This window comes from Nicotiana tomentosiformis, chromosome 5, assembly GCF_000390325.3.
Source record: "Nicotiana tomentosiformis chromosome 5, ASM39032v3, whole genome shotgun sequence".
NCBI classification, from domain to species: Eukaryota; Viridiplantae; Streptophyta; class Magnoliopsida; order Solanales; family Solanaceae; genus Nicotiana; species Nicotiana tomentosiformis.
This window is the reverse complement of record NC_090816.1, coordinates 89,516,601-89,536,298: the sequence shown is the minus strand read 5'-3', so window position 1 is coordinate 89,536,298 and position 19,698 is coordinate 89,516,601. Positions and strand designations below refer to the sequence as shown.

The following is a 19,698-nucleotide window of genomic DNA, read 5'->3' as shown; positions in this document are numbered from 1 at the left end:
TAATAATGTATTAGCTTTTTTCGATATATACCTAGTGAAATGCATATCTTCTAAGATTTTAAATTTGAAGAATTTTTTTATTTTTTATATGTAATATTAAAAAAGAAAAATAATTAATTTTTTGATAAATTTTATGTATAACAGCCAAAAAATAATTAAACTTGATATTATAGTTCGTTATAAAAGCCAAAAAAAAAAAACTCGGAACAAAGGACGCTGACTGTATTTCATTTCTGACGAAAGAAAAGGATATTTATTTCTCGTGCTTTTCTTTCCCAGAATCTGTCAAAAATAACCCTCCGCCGCCATCGACAAATCAACCTCCCTTGCGGCCGTGCGCTGCCTGTCTGCCCTACCTTGTTTTGTTGTCTTCGATCTCGAATTCTCGATTATTACCTCTGGCCCTTTTATTTGGTATGGTATCTCACTGTTTATATTTACTTGTTCTTCTGCTTTAGTTTCTCTTCTTTGATTTGTTTGTTTCTGCCTTCTCCATATGCTTTTGTTTCTCTTACGGCTTTTCGGTGTTGGTCATCTCAATTGAAGAGGTTATTTGGGCAAAGCTCATTTTTCACTAATTCAAAGTTTTCTTTTTTTTCTTTCTTTTCTTATGCAAAGGTTTCTTTTTCTTCTTTTTAATTGCTTGGGGCACACTCCACTAACCTCTGATGCATAGTTAAAACACGCCTCCAGTTACCTCGTTAAATAGTTTAATTTGTTCAGCGGAGCATGAAAATTAGATATCCGCATTTAAGACTTCCAAATACAAAGTAGCTGTTAATGGTATTCAAATTTAGCATCAAGGAAATCAGGTAAAGAATGTCTGTAATAATTTTCTCACAGATATAAAAATGCAAAAATCAACAAGCTGAAATAAATGTATCAGGTATAAACATTAAACAAAAATCCACCACATGGTACGACAATTTTCAGGAAATAGATAGCTACATCTAATCTTCATTTTTTAAAATGCTTCTGAAAGGAGGATGAGGAAGGACACTGACCCATATTACCTTTAGTACAGAATTGGACAAAGAAAAGAAATAACTTGTGAAATGTGTTTTTTAAGAGTGGAAACAAAAACGAAAAACAAAATTTCAGAAAATGTTTGAAAGAATAAAACTTGTTGTTCCTTGATAATCTTCTGTTACTTTCTCTTCCTCTAAAAATGAGTAGTAGTCAATGTATTGATGTAAATGTGTATCGTATATGCAGGGTTCACAAATTATTAGATAAGATTAAACTAGTTCTAATATTCAAGGTTATTTTTTTTTTTCTCAATTTGTAACCGAGTGATATATTTTTGTGATATTAGCAATACTATTGAAATTTTATTTGCTTTAGGCTGTCGTAATAACCTAAGTTGCTCGGATACGGGTGCAGATCTAGAGGTCGGATCCTTCGTGATGTAAATTCTAAGATTCGAGGATACAATCCTAGTACAGATACGGGTGCGGGGATCCGGCTAAAAATAATTAAAAAAAATAATATCTCTAAATTATGAGAAATTTGAGGAATACTTACGTATAACTTGTAAAGTGTGCATTTCTTTTTTATTCTCAAGCTGTAGATAAGTAAATGATTGATTTTCAAGATAAGGTTCCCTAGTTTTATTTCTGATTTTGTGAATCAAATTGTATCTCGTCTCGAATTTTTCCATCCGTCGTGGTCAAAGTACACAAAATTGTTTGATCAGATCCGGTACGGATCCCATACCCACATCCATACTAGTGTCGTGTCGACACGGATGCGGCACCTAAACTGCCGTGTCAGAGCAACTTAGGTAATAACTAGTAATTTTTTTTTTACCTAGATCAATTTGTCTATATAAAGCGAAAAGGAAAATAACCGGAACCGAGGATTACCGATTAAATGTATACTATATTTCGACCATGAATGACAACATGTTTATGTTCAAAGCAATATGGCACCCGGAACCTCCAAATCCTAAATTCGCAACCCCCCGACCACACCCACCGCGCCTTTCCTATTCGTTCCTTCTTTATCTCGTTGCGTCAACCGTAGAAAGTTCCCGTTTTGTTTCTGCCAAGAAAATTCCATAAACTTGGTTACTGTTTTGCAGTGCTAAATTGAATTATTTGCTGGTGCCCGTTGTAAAGAAAGGACTTCTATTTCTGAAATTGAATTCAATAGGTTTCCTTCGTTTGAAATATATGCAAGTTTTGCATTCTGGTCTTAGAAAGTGCCGAATTTGTGTGCCCTTTCTAGAAACTATTTATTATATTTGCTTTAGCTTTAAGCCCCTGTAACTATTTTCTCCAAAGTGCGCCTTGAACCCATTAAATAAGTAGGACCAAAGTAGTATAGAAGCTGATGACAAATTCTGAATTGGGTATAGTGTTGGTTCTTCAATGGTTACTGTAGAAGATGATGTCAAAAATGTATAGTGGGGTGGCATTACATTCTTTTGCAAATGAATTCCTATGGAGTTGATGGCCGAGCTGTGCTAAATTTTGTGTTTGTTAATTCTCAATTGTGAGTAGAAAAAAAACCTTTAATTTGTGAACAGAGAAGGTCATGTTTTGATTAGGAAATAGCGGAAATATTTGATTGATTATTATAAACTTCTTGCCTAGTTGGAGATTGTGAAGGAGGGGACCTCCTGACGTATACCAATGACAACTGCTCAGACCATGATGAGTCAGCTTAATAAAGTTAGTGAGCTAGCATCCTCCTCTGCTTCCAAGGTTCAGAACCCAACTTCATCATACAAAAGATTGGGAAGGAAATCGCCATTTATGAGATATGGACTTCCTATGATCTCACTAACGGTGCTTGGATCTATTGGTCTTAGCCAACTTCTGCAAGGCAGGTTAGTTATACTTAATGTCAAACTACTCAATTGAAGTTCATGTAACTCTTACAAACTGATATAACCTATTCTAAGTTTTTGCATGTCCTGCCTTTCTGTTGGCACAGTTATGAAATCCTACAACGAAAAATAGTTTGCCTTCCCATAGGTTATGTAAGAGTCATTACCAACAATCCTGGCAAGTGTTTGAGCTTAGCTCAGAAAACATGTTGGTTAAGGGGGTTTGTCTGTTTTATGTAATTTGTCCTTGTTTACCTTGTCTACCTTTCTGCTACAGTGGAGGCTCTTCATAGGGTCATATTTTCATGTTTTAAAAAGTATTCCAACTAGTCCTTTTATGACTATCTGCAATCGCAAGTTTGGACTTGGATTCTATTTTCTTTGCTTTGTTTTGATTTGCTTGTATTGTATATCTAAGTCGTAGTTCGTTGCTTTTCCTTTTGATACCTTTTTTTCTCTGAGTTCTCAAAGCTTTCCTAGTTGCTGCTTCCTTGGCAGTAGCTAAAATGTAGTAATTTTTATTTATTTTTTGGGTAATTCTTAGACATCTGAGTCCATATGTTGAGGAAGTCAGATGGAGAGGACCTTTACATGTTAATCGATATGGGTCTTAGATACTGCAGACTCATATGTAGCTTCAAGTCCCTAAGGGGCATGGGATTGTGAAACCTCTAAAGGTTTAGGGTCAATGATACTCTAGCATGTGTAATGAGATTTATCCCCGAAAAAAGAAAAGGTTCATCCTGAATGATTGATGAGTGGAATGGCATCCATGGTGATTTTTTGCTTTGATCTTTTTGTTTTCTTGCGCTGTGGATTTTTATAGATAAGATTTAGTTGCTGTACCCATGTGAGCGGCCTAGTGGTCAATGAAGTGGGTTGAGAACCATGTGGTCTCAGGTTCAAATCCAAGTGGAGGCAAAACCACTCGGTGATTTCTTTCCATCTGTCCAAGCCGTGGTGGACAGAGTTACCCGGTACCTGTGCTGGTGGTAGTTAACAGGTATCCCGTGGACTTAGTCGAGTTACACGCGAGCTGGCCAGGATACTACGGTTATAAAAATAAATTAAAAAATTTAGTTGCATATTATTATGAGAAGTACTAACCTTCAAAATGTGTAAGCTGACTTATCTTAGTATTGCTAACAGAGTTAAGCAGTTACACTATATCATGTGTAGCTACTAGCTTATGATATCTCGCCTATTCAAATCACCTTCCACCTGGACAACTTGCAAGTTGTGCTTGCTTTGCCTTTGGATCGGTGCTGCCTATTCGTGAAATAATTAAGGGCAGTGTATTGATGATTCGTAGTGGTTCATGGGTAGATCTTATTGTGCTTGATAGGATTTTACATATATCAAAGCATTAAGAGTCATAATGAGTGGAAGAAAGAAGCTATTGCAGCTAATGATAAGCACAACAATGTCTTACCTATTACTATAACTTTTTCTCTCTTTTATTTTCTCTATCGTTCATTTTGACTTTATCTCATATAATGGCATGATCTTTGCGGGAAAGAGAAAAAATATCAAGAAATAAAGAGAATTAAAGGCATGGAGAACTCTTTTCATTATCATCTCATGTAATGGTAATAAGTTTTCACTCTTCCAGCCATTCTGACTGTTATTTCGTCAATACTACAAATTCAGAGGACGGAGCCATGTATAATGGGGCTAATGGTAGCACCCTTTAGAGGGACTACTGAATCTTTCCTCAATTTTGTGACTCCAATATTCAAAGGACTAAACTGGCCAATTCTAGACAATCAAACATGCAAACAGACGGTTAAATTTGCAGGAATATAAACATACTCCATAGCTTGTCCAAGAAACCTCAAGTATCCCAGACCCTTATATTTCGTAATAGCGTTGGAATATGAATTATTTATAGTCCATTAGATTTATAATTAATATTGCTATCAACAGGGAACAACACTAACTAACATACATTTACCCTGTATAGTTAACACTGTAAAAGGTAACTGAATATGGTTGAAGTTAGCTTTTACCCTGTTAATTCCCCAGAAACCTTTTTGGACATTGTTAGCTCCTTAACTTTAGATTTGACCTTTTGTAATAGCGCTAACATCTTCTTTATATTTTTTTCTTGCATTGTAATTTTTGCGTCTTCTTGATGTCTTCTATGAAATTCATTACCTTATTTAAAAAACTAATATTTGGAGGAGAATCATCATTGAAGTATTGCAAATGCCAAAGCAAAATGTAATAAGTCAAAAGGTAAAAGTATATTGATGGTGCAGAAAAAGTTTGACAATAATTCAAGTTGAAAAATTCACTTACTTTTTTGACCTAAATTCCATGTATATCTTCTTGTTTTGGATCATTGTACTTTTATCTTTTCACACTCTGATATTATAGTGCTTTTGTCTTCTGGATCATTATGGTGATAATCATATGTATGTGTATTGCTAATGCAATAATAACTTACTATAGTTCATTAGTGCTACTAACTAATAGCATCATGCTAGATTAAATTTCTTTAGCTCAAGCGCAGCCCTTAATTTTAATGGGCTATTTCAGTCCGCCCGAGTCTACGGGCCAATATGAGGGCCAGACGGTAAATAAGCCATCTCTTACCCCTCACTGGATGTAATTCTGTGGTTCATGCCCACCCTTCAGTTTACAGATAGGCAAAATTCTCAGCTTTTGGTGTTCTCCCTATTCTCATGCCATATGCGGGGCCTCATGAATGTCTTTTAAGATGTTGTCCCCTTCTTTCTGCCCTGGTTTAAGACTAAGTGGTGCAAACTTTTGTAGTTCAGCAAGGATATTGCTAAAGTAAAGGACGATCAAGAGTGGGAAATCATCGAAACAAGAAAAGCTCTTTCGAGGGCTGGACCTGTCAATGCATATAACCCCAAAAAAATTAACTTGGAGGAAGAACTAAAGGTGCAAATATTCTCCTCAAGTGTGCTTGTGTTGAATTCCTTTCTTAAGCTTACCTTGATGCCTATTGTCCTTTGCAGGCTTTGCAGGAGAAGGTGGATATTAATGATTATGAATATAAAAAAATCCCTAAGCCCAAGGAAAGCGCATAAAACAACGAAAAGGTTACTGAGATTCTCTTGTGTTATAATTTTGCAGCTCGTTGGGATTCTCTTTTGCAGAGTCGTTTCAATAATATATGTAAGCAGTGCAGCTCTTCCTTTCCTTGAGTTAACTGGTGAAATTTTTTTGATCGGTTGTTGCGTTGTGTATGCTTTTAGCTGTATGTGCAGCTCTAAGCAGGCTGAATGTAGGTGACTCGTAGCCAATTTTGGGATTTTATATTTCCTGAAACAACCTATCCAGAGGAAAGTCAGCTGTGCCAATAATGTGAATATTTATTGAAGTGTTTTGTGTTCTCCTCTTAGTTCTGAAACCCAGTGTGCAATTTCAGATACTTATTTTTTGAATTGTTCAAATTGGTAACCTGTCCAGGATGGTACGGTTTTCAAAATTGGGCATATTATTCTTATCCATTTTCTTGTTCAATAGGTGTCTCATTTTGTTGTTTACATCAAGTAGAGTTTGAATTTTGATTTCAAGATATCTCATATTCTGCAAAGTCATAATTTTAGGAGACCACGAAAGTGAAGCTTAAGCTGGGATGCTATAACAGTGATATTGATTGGAATTATGCAGGTTTTACATTGGCGATCGAGGAGTACCTAGTTTAATGAAGGACCTTCCATTTGTAACCAAATGTTAGGGTTTCTAGCAATATTAATTGAAGAAGAGTTTTATTGTTGTTGTTGTTGTTGTTGTTGTGGTGTCTTGGGGGAGACCTACCCTATCAAAAAAATAAAGTAGGAAGGCTCAGATTCCCTTCAAACAAATGCTGTACTGAAGAGTTCTGAAGTTCAAAATACCCATTTGAACGAAAGAGAATTATACCTTCCGTCACAAATTAGCTGTCATGTTTTGCTCTTCGAGAGTCAAATTCGTAGAAGGGAGTAAACTGAAGAAAGATGGACAGATAGTTTTCTTGGAAGTGGTAAAGTTTACGACATGACTAACATACTTTGTCATGAATTATAAAGGGAATCTTGCATAAATGTCCCAAATAAGTTCCAACTTATCGACCTCTAGGCATTAATCATAAACTTACTAAGATTAGCCAAACACATAAAAATTGAAAACACAAATAAATAAAGCTCTTTCACTCCAAGAATCACACACAAAGATCTCTTTTCATATTTTTAAGCATGATCAACAACATTAGATGCAAGACGAAAAGAAATTTCATGGATTGGGTAGCAAACAAGATGATGAAATACAATAAAATACATAAACAAGATTCCAAAAATCTAAGCAAAAAAGGATCTTTTTCAATGGGTATAGTTGAAATTCATTGAAAACATATAAATGAGTCAATATACAAATTTTGAGGAAGATTGGAGGTGATTTGGACTGATTTGGTATCAAAATTCGTAGTTAAATCGAGTTCAAAAAATTCTTCTGCGACACATGTATCAAACATGTATCACGCATGTATCGCACACACAAGTATACATGGGTATATATGCGATACACATTTGATACAAATATGATACATATGTGATACACATCATTTTTTTCATGTTTCATCTTCTACTTCGAATTTTCAATTCAAACCACCTCAAATCTGTAATGAACCCAATTTCTCAACACAAACACAAACTTGTATATTATACTTACTAAATAAAATTACACTAGAAGCAAGAAATACTAACGGAATTAAAGGGGATGGAAGCATAACCAGAAGGGGATGAGAAGCCAGAGATACAGAGATAGAAAGGGGGTGAGAAGACAGACTCAGAGAAAGAAGAAAGGAACTTCACAATATAATCGTCTGCTTTATTTTACTAACCTACTACTATTGAAACATTCTCTAATCCGGGTCCCACATATAACTTGCTAAATTTTCCAATACGTCCAAGATGTTATTTCCATTCATAACAATACCCACATCCTCAATAAGAACCTTGTCCTCAAGGTTCGAGTAGAGCAACATTGATATCATAACGGTGATTATGCCAAGACTTGAACGTGGATCTGGTGTTACATCAACGAGAAATGGGTCTGAAAAACGGCTATCAAACAGATCCTATGAGAGTAATGTTGCAAAGCACAATGTTGGAATATGCAACACCTTTGAGTCAACTATTAGATATATAGCAGCAGTTGGGATCTCACAGACTGACTCATGAAAAATCATATTGAACTTAGCCCCATCCATTGACAACAGGACATAATCCCTTCAAAGCCTCCCGGAAAACATGGTCTCTTAGGATAATGGAAACTAAACCAAGGTCATAAACAATATTTTTAGCAATTGTAGCTCTTTTGTCTAGACACCAATATTTACAAGCATGAAGGTAGAGTCTAGAAAGGTGCCTGGCAGGCGCATGCAGTTGGTAGATAGAACTTTCATGCTCAGATACCACTGAGTAAAGAGCAATTTCAAGGGCAACAACTTTTCTCAACTCCGGCTTAAGTTTGTCAAGCCTTGAATCCATTTCTCCAATCTTTTGCTCTAAACCTGCTTTATCTTTATACTCACAGGTTTTCACTGTGTTGATTATTTCATCATCGCTACTAACAAAATTGCAACTTCCACCAAGTGCATACCCATTCCTTCCCGTTGTAATTCAAGTAAAATTGATCGTTTGATGCCTTGTACCACCATTCATATTTAGCACATATACTATCCCGACTGTTGTTTATAAACAATTCAGAACAAATACTACCAACCTCGAGTATTTGCCCTGTGTCGACCCAATTGTAGACACGTATTCCAAAATCTCGATAAAGCCACTGAATACTGTTATTGGTACCATTACTTCTCTTAGTTGCTCTAAGAACTCTAGTAAATTGTGGCATATTCATGCCAAATGTAAGTTGCAAGAGAACAGTAAAGGCATCAATAACAACAACATCAAATAGATCCCCTGCTTTTGTCTTGTGTTCACCCAAGAAAAGGTTAGCAACCTTGTGAGGACAGTCTGATATAACTACGTGGAAGTCATTGAGCTCAACTATTGTCTGTTTCTTAATTGTCAGTATAGGTTCATAGCTCATATTCCATGTACCAGTTCTTGCAAATCTTGTGTCGGCCTTTTGAAATTTTTGATCGAACAACTTCAGCACCTCATCTACTAAAACTTCAGCGCCTTTTTCTGTTATAACATTAAGCACGCATTTCGCTAAAGTATCTTTGTCATAGCATCACAACATAATTTCAGCATGCAATGCAAATAACAAAACAAGAAGGTTTTGTCTCCTAGGTAATATCGTCGCTCCTAGTTCCAACTCCGTCAAGTCGGATGAAGGATCTTTTTTAGCATTATAATAAGGATGAAAAGCTGGAGATGTAACTGCCAGTATCAAATTAAATTGCAAAATGTAGGAATGTAAATACCATTTCTGTCTGGGATCCTATACTTTAGTCGTAGAGTTAGAAAATGCAAATGAGCAAAACTTGCCAGCAAATCCCAACAGTAGTAGTGCTTGAATGTAATCGGTATGACCGGTTAGACTCAAGGTCTTAAAATTTACGCCAAGAATAGTAGCAGGTCCACCAAGGTTCACAATGAGTAGATCCTCTCCGGGGTCGAATGGGAATCGAGTCACGTAATCCTTAACAAGTAACAATTGATTGAAAGTTGAAACCAGTTTACCACCAGGATCCAATACGTACTTAAATGTTGTCTTGGTGCCAGCAAGTTGAAGGCTAATCAGTGAGCCTGTTTCATTCCATCGAGAAATTTTGTCGAACACTTGGCCATTGCTGAGTTTTGGACCTAGCATGTCTGGATGAGTAACACCATTGGGTACGGGAATTGTGTTGTTGTCCGTCTCGATTAAGTGTTCCAGCTCGAACAAAATAGAAGCACTCTGTCCAGGAGCCACTGCCAAGGGAATAGCAGAAAAGGCATTTGCACCTTCGTGCATTGATTTCGCTTCACAATCGAGAGCCTCTGTTGCGTCTACAAAGTCTGTATGCTTATTTGAGGATTCAAAATTTGGTTCTTCATCAACCATAGGGGAAATATAGATTTCTGAAATATCATCATGTGCTACAGCCGACGTGGTCGACTGGGGACTTTCATCAAACACCTTGTTTTCGTCGATGGCGGACTTGTCTCCATGAGACAGTCGAGCATCAGGAGCATGGAGTTCAAGGGCTTGTAGATAAGGGATTGAACTCACTGTGGAAGGAAAATGAATGCTGGGACTTGCTGTTGTAAGTGTTTCGTCGAACACTTGTTGTGTGTCTGATTTTCCAGATGCAAAATTATGCAAGTTGAATTATGGCTCGGAGCAGCAAAGGAAGATACATGTGCTTCTGTCGGAATCGAGATAGGATAACCAACATAGTCCCCACGAGCCGGTGCAGTAACGACCAGACGCCAAACTGGATCTAAAATGTCTCGCTTCCAAAAATGCATGGTTAACTTCTATGTGAAATGCTTCTAATCCCAAAATTGATTGTTCCGATATAGCCAATCGAACCAAGCCCATGCATTACCATCAAGGTAGTGGTAAGCGAGAAATAACCAGTCCTTCTCAGAGAAGCCACGAAAGATGAAGTAGCGTTCAACCCGAAAAATCCAATCCTCTGGGTCGCCCCCGCTGGATCGATTTAAAATCACCATTGGCACTGGAGTACGAACGATGAAAGCACCAATGTAATGAACCCAATTTCTCAACACAAACTTGTATATTATACTTACTGAATAGAATTACACTGAAAGCAAGAAATATTAACGGAATTAAAGGGGATGGAAGCATAACCAGAAGGGGATGAGAAGCCAGAGATACAGAGATAGAAATGGGGTGAGAAGACAGACTCAGAGAAATGGGAAATGAACTTCACAATATAATCGTCTGCTTTATTTTACTAACCTACTACTATTTAAACATTCTCTAACCCGGGTCCCACACATAACTTGCTAAATTTCCCAATACGTCCTCCAAGATGTTATTTCCATTCATAACAATTCTGCCAAATCATCCCATAACTGAGATTCAAACTTCTTAGAATGTACCGAATCTATTCTAATAACACCACTCAAAAGAAAGCAAAGATTTGACTTTTTTGTTGTTGCTACAAATAGCTAATTGGCTAATATTTATAACATTTGACTAATATTAATAATATTTAATGAATTAGCCAATTTTTATAATAAAGTACTTATAAATTAACATAGCTTGTAGTTTACAATTATAAAAGATTAAAGAAAGTGGGAGTATAAAGCATAATGGGCCACAGATTAATGAAAAGAAGAGAAAAAAAGTGAGTGCATAATTGCAGCATAAAATCACTTCACTTTCATATTTTGTCATGAATTATAAAGATTGCTTCTTTTTTCCTTTCACCCTTCTTAACTTTTCCCCTACTAAACCATGCAGCCTCACAACTACAGCACAAAGTCTTCTCGCCATCATACTCTGTCATGAATTCTAAAGATTTCTTCTTTTTTCCCTTTTAATCTTTTCTAACTTAGCTTTTCTCCATTTCATGCTTTTTGACATAGTTTTTGTTTTTTCACTCTCATCCTTTTAAAGCATGTAGCCTCACGTTTGTAGCTAAGCTAAGCTTCTGCAAAGTGCATTCAAATTCAAAAGTTCAACTCAGTCTCTCCTCCGTCTAAAACCCCCATACATACCCCAGCTCCCACACAGCAATGTTTAAAAAGAAACAAAAGAAAAGGCCTTTGGACTAGCTGACTAGCTTTTGCATTGTCAATGCTTGCCCTTGTGCAATTAGAATTAAGCCAATTGGAATCTTGAATAAAAGAGGAAACTTCAAGAAGCCATGCAAAAAAGACTAATTTCTGTAGGATCACCTATATATAGATGAATTTTCACAAGGTAGATCCCACAAAATTACTTATACCCATTTTTCCTTGAGACAAATCTTTCCTTATGTACATTACCCACAACTACAAAATTCTAAAGAAAAGCAACAAAGGTGGTAAGCAATAACCTAACTAGTGCATCCCCCCACTTTTCTAAAATTTATATTTTACCCTTACCATTTCCCCCTTGACCAAAGTTTATTCCTTTACAAGATTAGACAGGAATATACTGACATACAAAAGCTTTTCTCTAGTTCCATCCCAAAATTAATTATACTAAAAGACAAATGAGGTACATTTGTAACCTCTTATGATTAGAAACCCTCCCTGGTTATGTACTGTTACCTAGGTTTCGGCTGGGATGTTAATGACCATACCGGTCGAACATATCTCTGAGCAGATGAGCTACCAAGTAATGTAGCCTGAGAGCGAGTTACCATCTCTACCATTGATGGGGTTTGATAGGCTTGGACGAGACTTGATCCATCTGTAGAGTCACCTCGTGCTGTTGCTCTCTGCCATGAGTGTGAGCTTAGTCCGGACAATATATAAGCCCTTCCTGATGCTTCATATACATGTCTGCTTGCCATTCTCTCCTGCATCTCCTTGAGCTCAGCATCAAGTGCAATACAGAGCCGGTCTTGAGATTTAGCCGACACTGACTCAGCCAACAACTTTCGGCAGTTTTCTAGGATGGAACTTGCACCAACCAGGTCTCCTTTCTCAGCAGTTGCTCGCGCCTGAGCCATTGCTTCAGCTGCTCGGAGTCTGTTCTGCTGCCTGTCCACTTCGATTGAAACACGCTCTTGTCCAGCCTTTTCAGGTCTCTTTATTTTAAGTTCTGCACTTCTCAGGGTAACCGTTTGTTTCGTCAAAGGATCCACGTAGACACACTTACACTTCAAAAGTGAAGTTTCTGGGCTTAATGATTCAGCCGGGATATTGATTGAGACAAGAAAGTCCCTTTCTTCATCGGCATATAGATCTCCAACATCAATTGATCCCATCCGTCTATCAGACATTAAACGGTTTGGATAGCTTCCAGCTTTCAAAGAGCCAAGCTGGACTCCTGTTTGAAGACACTCGATACTTACCTGCAGATCCTTGACTACGACACTGAGGAGCCCCCCAATGCATTGAGCAAATGCATCCTGTATTATACCTTCTGTCTCAATAAAAGAAAAGGTCCCTCCTGAAATCTCTGATATTGAATGCATTGATGAAGCATCATGATCCACACCAAACCCAAAAGCATGCACTGGAATTTTAAACCCGGAATTGTCTCCACTGTGAATAGACAAGGGAAGAAGCAACTTGTAATTGGGTTGCTGCTGGTTACTACTGCCATGATTATTGACTGTATATGTGTCTTGACCATCAGACAACAGAATTATACTAGCAACTGGGTTCTTTTCCCTGCGGTCTTCCATTATTTTGGCACCCTTTCTCAAGCCTTCAGCAATATTGGTTCCTCCATTAGCAACTAAGGAGTTTACAGCTTGTAGTGCTTGCTGCCGTCCTGTTTCAGACATCCGACGAAGCAGGAAGAGGCGGCGAGCTGTTGAAGAGAAGGCGATTACTGCCAATCTATCACTGGGACCAAGATTCTGTATCACAAAACCCATAGCTCGTTTTAGTAGTGCAAGTTTGGTGCCAGCCATACTTCCACTGACATCAATAACTGTCACAAGGTCAACAGGGGCACGAGGCGTATGGGATACTTTGGGCAAATTAGCCTGGTTTCTGCAGGGATCTTGAACCGAAACCGAACCAGGAGCTTTGAGATGAACTAATACAGAGAAATTATTTGTAGGTATAGACCTTGGGACAGCGGGAACCTCTGGAAAAGTTTCAATCTTTACAGCTCTGCTGTCACAAGCGTCTATTGAACTCTCATGTGAAGCACTTTTGTCAGTAGAATCAACTTGTTGACCCACAGGTTCATCATCATTAAAGATGGCAGGCTCAGGAGCCTGAAATAATGGTGAAATATGCCGATTGGGGGTTGGACGAGTTACTGGTGGGCGATGTGTTACTGTCGTTAACGCATTATTTTGGGGCCAGTCTACAGGATTGATTCTAGCCCTCCCAAGGGGAGTATCCAGGCTGGGAAAATGAACAGGGATTTCTTTCCACTTTGCCCTGCAAACTGGGCAAATTTGGTTTCCATGTTTTACATTTGAAACAATACACTGGAAGTGAAATGAATGTGAACATTCAGCAGTAAATATCGCATGACCATCCCCTCGCTTCATTGAGGCCAAACATATAGAGCACATTCTCTGCAAGTTGAAACTAGTAACTGGTGAGATAAGAATAGAATAGTGAAAACAATTTAATGACATGAGATAGCATAAATTGTGCGAAAAGGTACAATCAGAAAAAATGCATCGCATACTAATACACAAAGAACCATGAAAATATGAGGCAAAGAGTGCAGTAGATATGCATAAACTAATATTTTTAGTTCTGCAACTATTACAGTAATACACTACAGTCCTAGAAGACAAGAAACGCCAATAACATTTTCAATGTCATAAGAACGAAATTAAGCCTGCAGAGAACCATACACTGCCCCATACTGAACACAACCGTGGTTTACCAGACAAATAGTAATCCTAAAAGGGCTCACACTTGAATATAGGGGATTTGGTCAAAGTGCTCTATATAAGATTACTAACACAAAAGAAATTAACAAAAAAAAACTACAACTTGTGCTTAAACTTATATCTCCTCGAGAAATCAAGGGTCGCCGTTTGTACATCACATTAGGTGGGTTAAAAGCACATTTCACAATAAAAAATGGATTATACGTTCAGTTTTAAAGAAGCTTGGGGACATAGCAATAGTAGTGGTATGACAACATAAGGCATCTAAAATAACAAGATGAAAAGATGGCCATCCATGATCTTATTAAGAATATGATTAGTATCCCTATTGATCAAAATTTTGTTCTCTTATGCCACTTCAAGCAGCCACAAAATAGATCTATGCCAACCCCCCCACCCCCACCCCCCACCCCCACCCCCGTCAATGACCCAAACTGTGCTAAAGAGAAACACAACAGAAGAATTGTTATTGAATTGGTAAAGCAGACCAGGATGCAAAATAGAATCAACTTCGGACACCAAGAAAGTTCTCAAGGCAATTTGATCAAGAGAAAATAGAATGGCAATCCCAGAAGTAAAATACACAGGAGTCAATAAGATAAGGGAAAAAAAAAGAGTTCATGCGGACAACTTTCTTTTCTTGGTTGGGATAAATATGTAATCTTTAAGATGAAGAGTCTACAAAGAAAGTTGCAGAAAAATCCACCTTTCGAATTGTCCAAGATATGTAAAATGTCTCTATTAGTGAAAGAAAATAACAAAGATCCTGAAAAGGACCCATATAGCAAAAGCAGGCCTTATCTTGGACGCGTTCATTTTATAATTTTGAGAAATCATAAATTGTAAATAAAGGATGGAAGCTGATCGCCAACATGGCCAAATGGGAAAAATATGCATATGTTATTTCAGATATTTAACAAGCAAGCTGCTGAACGACCACCTTTCTTTCCGAGTTATTAAAAAGAAAATCTATGAGATAGTATAACGAGTCATGTGCTTGCAAAAGGGGCTTTTACGAACAAATCACATGCAAGAGCTCAAAATAGTCGATCTCTTCACTTTTCTCTACTTGAAAAGTTATGAAGTAAACACAAGAAAATTGAATAGACTTGTCATGTGAGTGATTTGGCAACAGAAGACGCCTAAATCAATATGCTAAAAGACTGAAAAAAGAGTTCAAATTGTACATACAATGACGACTATGCTCTTTTTCAATTAACTAAAGGGGGAAGCATCAACATTTTTGCAGTCAAATATAACAAACACAAAACAACAATATGGTAGACTTTTAAAACTATCTAGTATTACCATTTCATTTCTTCTGTTCTTTTGTCAGATTAAGTACTTGGGTACCATGAAGGTAGACAACAGGTAATCAAAATCCACCAAAGGAAAATAGGGGATTGCAACATTATATTGACAATCAACACCCTATGACATAAATAGAAGAATAGAGAAGCAAAATTAACTCCAACCAAATTGAGAGGAGAAAAGAAACAAAAAATGAATGCCAAAAATCTTAAAGAAAAGCATAAAAACTACTGCTACAAGATTGATAAGATATCTTCTTTACTCAGTTCCAAAACAAATTAATTTCCAATATTACACATCACTTTCAAAATTTTCTTACCTACCAAGCACATCTGCATACTGATTAAAACCCAAAAAAGTTCCATTTTAAGAATTCATGTATTACTCACCAACCAAATACTAGAATTCCAAAACTTACTAAAAGCTTTAAAAACAAAGATATACCTTAGAAGATCTACTAAAGCTCTTGGACAACTTCGACCCATGAGGCACCGTGGCCGGAGGAGCAAGTTGAATGTCAGCCGTCGCCGGCGAGATAAGGGCGGCGCCGGAGTTCTTCTCAGGATCAGAAACAGAGGAAGAACTATCCTCATCATCATCATCATTATCAAGTGTTCTTGGAATATAAGTACAAAGATTCAAACCTAAAGCCAGCTTCACTTTAGCCCATTTGCTTCCCATTTTTATAAGAAATCAAGACTTTAAGACACCCTTTTCTCTTCTTCAAATTACACAGCAAAAGGAACAAATAACAAGAAAGTCTTTACCTTTTTTCTTTCTTTTCACCGAATGCAAAAGAGAGAGAGTTGAGAAAATAAATAGGTGAGCACAGAAACCAAGGAGAATAGAGAAGAGGGGGTTTAAAAGGAAAGGGTCATAGAAGGTGAGCAGAAGAAGTGTTGTTTGTTTTGATTTGGTTTGTAGTTTGCGACTTTGTGTTGTTTGGCGGCCAAAGCGGCCATCATCAGAATGGGGACTGAGCTGACTCTGTAGTCTGTATGCATGTTAATTGATCGAGTTGGGGGTTGCTTTTTCTTGACCTTTGCTTTGTATTGAGATTGCTAAAAGTCCTTTTCTACTACTCCCTACTCCCAGTTACAAAGATACCACACACATCTATGTTTTCAACCCCACATTTTTATGTAAAGGAGAAAGAAAATGTTTTAAAAGTTACAATTGCGCACATACTTTGTAGTTTTTGGTTTATATAAATTGTTTAGAAAATGGGCACCATTTCGATATGGTTAAAAAAATAAAAGAAAAGTAAGATTATCTTGCACAACATTAACTCTCAGATATTTTTTCAGTTTGTAGCTTAACTCATCAGCCTTTGTCAAATTGTTGTTTTCAATACTACATAAAAGAAATTGACCTATAATGATACAACAACAACCCAATATAATCCCATAATTGGATCTGGGGAGAATAGTGTGTACGCAGACCTTACCTCTACCCTGGGGTAGAGAGACTGTTTCCGATAGACCATCGGGCTCCCTCCCTCTAAGAACTCGCACCTTGCTATTTGGGTGACTCGAACTCGCAACCTCTACGTTGGACGCAACTTTTATGTTGGAAATAGAGGATGGTCACTGCTAGAACAACCACTTTTATCTTGACCTATAATGATACATTCTTCTAAATTAATGGCCTGTAAACTTTTGCTTCATTTGATAATATATTCTATCTTCTATGATATTTGTTTCATTTACAAATTTGCCAGACACATTTGTACGATAATTGCCCATAAAAGACTATTGAAATACAAAAGACCATTCCATGATTTCCATCACATTTTTTGGTAAGGCTTTTGGATTATGTTTGGTTTTGAAACCTTTCCAAAAATGTGTGTTCAACGTATACATATCCATCTTAACACGGCTCATCATTTTTAACATAATTTGTAAAAACCTTTGACTAATATTTACTCAGGGTTGACAATTAATTTAAAAGAACCCTAAATAATAAATAAGAGAAAACAAATATTTTCCCACCAACAAGGAAGAATACAAAGAAGGGGGTAGGTGGGTTCCATTCGTTCTTTTAGTGGAATTGGGCTCCATCATTGTTTGGCAAATGGGCATAAGCATCATTAGCGTGGCAAGAAATATTAAAAAGGGGAAAAAAGAAAAAAAGTGGAGTCAATTTGTTGGGATTTTCCTAATAATAAAATATGATCACATGGTAGGATAAGTACTCCAACACGTGCACTTAATATTCATATTTCATAGTCATTCGCCCCTATTTTTGGCCTGCTATTGGTCAACCTTTCTGAAGAAAAAAAAAACAAATTGAAGCATCGAATAAAGTGTTTTAAATTGACTATGGTGTTTGAAGTTTGAGATCAAAAGTTTGAATAACTTGAAATTCTTTTTAAAATTATGATCAACTCTTAATTATGAACTCAATGAAATTTGAGGTATTTGGGATTCTACATTAATTTCCCATCAGTTACAAATTCATCAAGTGTAAGGTGTGCGATATGCTAGTAATACTCCTAACAGATTGGCGTGATATTAGAAAACATTTAAATCATCTTGATACACCTTCATATACGCTATTATATTGAAACTATAACAAGCCTATTGTGCTCTCTTCCCTAGCATTCATATTATCTATTGGCTCAAATCAATAAAAATCTCTTTCTTTTGCTCTTTAATACTTACATAATTTTGTTTTTTTATTATCATAATTGTCTTATCTTTTATTGTCAAAAGTTCAATAGCATTGAGTTAACTAATTGTTTATGGCGCAGAATACAAATTCAATTACTGCCATATTAAACGAATTTTAGGTTAAATATTTTATTGTTGGGGCCAAGCAATTATGTGATTATTCCAAAATATCATTGATCATTTGATTAATTTTTTGTTTGTTGTAAGAGAAACATCATGGTTGATGTTCAAAGCAGATCGTAATCAAAACGTTCGACTCCAAATGAGTCTCATCAGAACTCACAGCGGCAATCAAGAGAATCTTCACCTCAAAGAAACAGAAATGGAGAAACTAAAAAGGCCTAGCCAGACTTAGGTGAATTTACAGCCCATCAACATGTTTGGAATCAGAGATCAGTGCGGTAATATTGGTCTTCATCGGGAGTGTGAATACAAAATCACTTATATTTCCAAGAGTATAACTGACTATAGGTACAACGAATGACGCACTAAGGAGTTCCGAACTACCGGAGACTTGAGGTTCAGGGGTGCATGAATCGGTAACACAGAGCAAGGTACCGATACTACTAGAACTTCAGAGTTCAATCTTAGCTCTGCAAGAGACCCTTATGAAATTGATTAAGGAGCAAAATGACCATTCCAGGGGTACCACATGTTCTTAAAGGAGTATATGTGGAAATGTATTTCCAACAACTATGGAAACCAAATGGCTCACCTTTGCCCATACACAAAAAATTCAAAATGCTAGATCTTGCAAAGTATGATAGAATTGCAGAACCCCGAGACCATGTCACAGCCTACACTGTAGGGATCAAGGGAAACAACTTCACAAAATAGGAAATTAAATCTATACTGGTCAAGAAGTTCGAAAAAATACTTACTAAGAGAGCATTAACTTGGTATTCACTCTTATCTGAAAACTTTATAAGTTAATTTGCAGACCTGGATGATGCATTCGTTAAAGCTCACATCAGTGAATAAAAGGTAGAAAAATGAAGGAAGATATATTCAAAATCTACCAAGGAGATTGTGAGTTGCTCCGAGACATTATGAACCAATTTTAGAGGGAAAAATAATATCTCCAGAGGTCCCAAATAATTGGGTTGCTTTGGCTTTTGCAAAAACTATGAACGAAAAGAGTTCAGAGGCTACTAGCAGGTTGAAAAATAGTCATCAAAAATCCCATTCAAAAACCTAGAGTGATATGTACAATCGCTACAGGACTAAGTTGCGGGTAGAAGAGTATAAGGCAATACTAGTTAGTATTGAACGAAGGCCAGGGTGGAGGTATAAAGATCAACCAGTGTATAAGACGAATAAAATCTGAAAATAGGACTTTAAGGAATCAATATGAGCCTTACACGGAGAGCTCTCGACAAGGGTCAAAAAGAAGAAAAGAAGTTAGTCGGGATAATAGGGGACCTATC

At 36.9% G+C, this 19,698-nt stretch overlaps 2 protein-coding genes across 3 annotated transcripts; one reads left to right on the top strand and one right to left on the bottom strand.

Annotated features, from left to right (window-relative positions):
• The first annotated feature begins 213 nt into the window (after positions 1-213).
• Positions 214-6,328, top strand: LOC104114221 (uncharacterized). Of its 2 annotated transcripts, none has more exons than XM_070175072.1 (4): positions 214-414; positions 2,598-2,833; positions 5,617-5,743; positions 5,821-6,328. In XM_070175072.1, the coding sequence occupies exons 2-4, from the start codon at positions 2,637-2,639 to the stop codon at positions 5,890-5,892; spliced, it is 396 nt and encodes a 131-aa protein (XP_070031173.1). In that variant the 5' UTR covers positions 214-414; positions 2,598-2,636; the 3' UTR covers positions 5,893-6,328. The 2 variants fall into 2 exon arrangements, with proteins under 2 accessions (XP_070031173.1, XP_070031174.1); XM_070175073.1 differs by having other exon boundaries at positions 220-419.
• A 5,304-nt stretch (positions 6,329-11,632) lies between these two features.
• LOC104114222 (E3 ubiquitin-protein ligase WAV3-like) lies at positions 11,633-16,577 on the bottom strand. Its single transcript, XM_009624614.4, has 2 exons — positions 16,044-16,577; positions 11,633-13,961 (listed from the first exon to the last, which is right to left on the bottom strand). Exons 1-2 carry the CDS (start codon positions 16,278-16,280, stop codon positions 12,021-12,023), a joined length of 2,178 nt encoding a protein of 725 aa, XP_009622909.1. The 5' UTR covers positions 16,281-16,577; the 3' UTR covers positions 11,633-12,020.
• Between the last annotated feature and the right edge of the window lie 3,121 nt (positions 16,578-19,698).

Bases quoted from the DNA above. Each gene is read 5' to 3' on its own strand.
- LOC104114222 (XM_009624614.4), bottom strand. From the start codon at position 16,280: ATGGGAAGCAAATGGGCTAAAGTGAAGCTGGCTTTAGGTTTGAATCTT. The intron at 13,962-16,043 runs GTATATCTTTGT...TTCAACTTGCAG, and splicing joins GCTTTAGTAGATCTTCTAAG to AGAATGTGCTCTATATGTTT.
- LOC104114221 (XM_070175072.1), top strand. From the start codon at position 2,637: ATGACAACTGCTCAGACCATGATGAGTCAGCTTAATAAAGTTAGTGAG. The intron at 2,834-5,616 runs GTTAGTTATACT...TTTGTAGTTCAG, and splicing joins AGCCAACTTCTGCAAGGCAG to CAAGGATATTGCTAAAGTAA. The intron at 5,744-5,820 runs GTGCAAATATTC...TGTCCTTTGCAG, and splicing joins ACTTGGAGGAAGAACTAAAG to GCTTTGCAGGAGAAGGTGGA.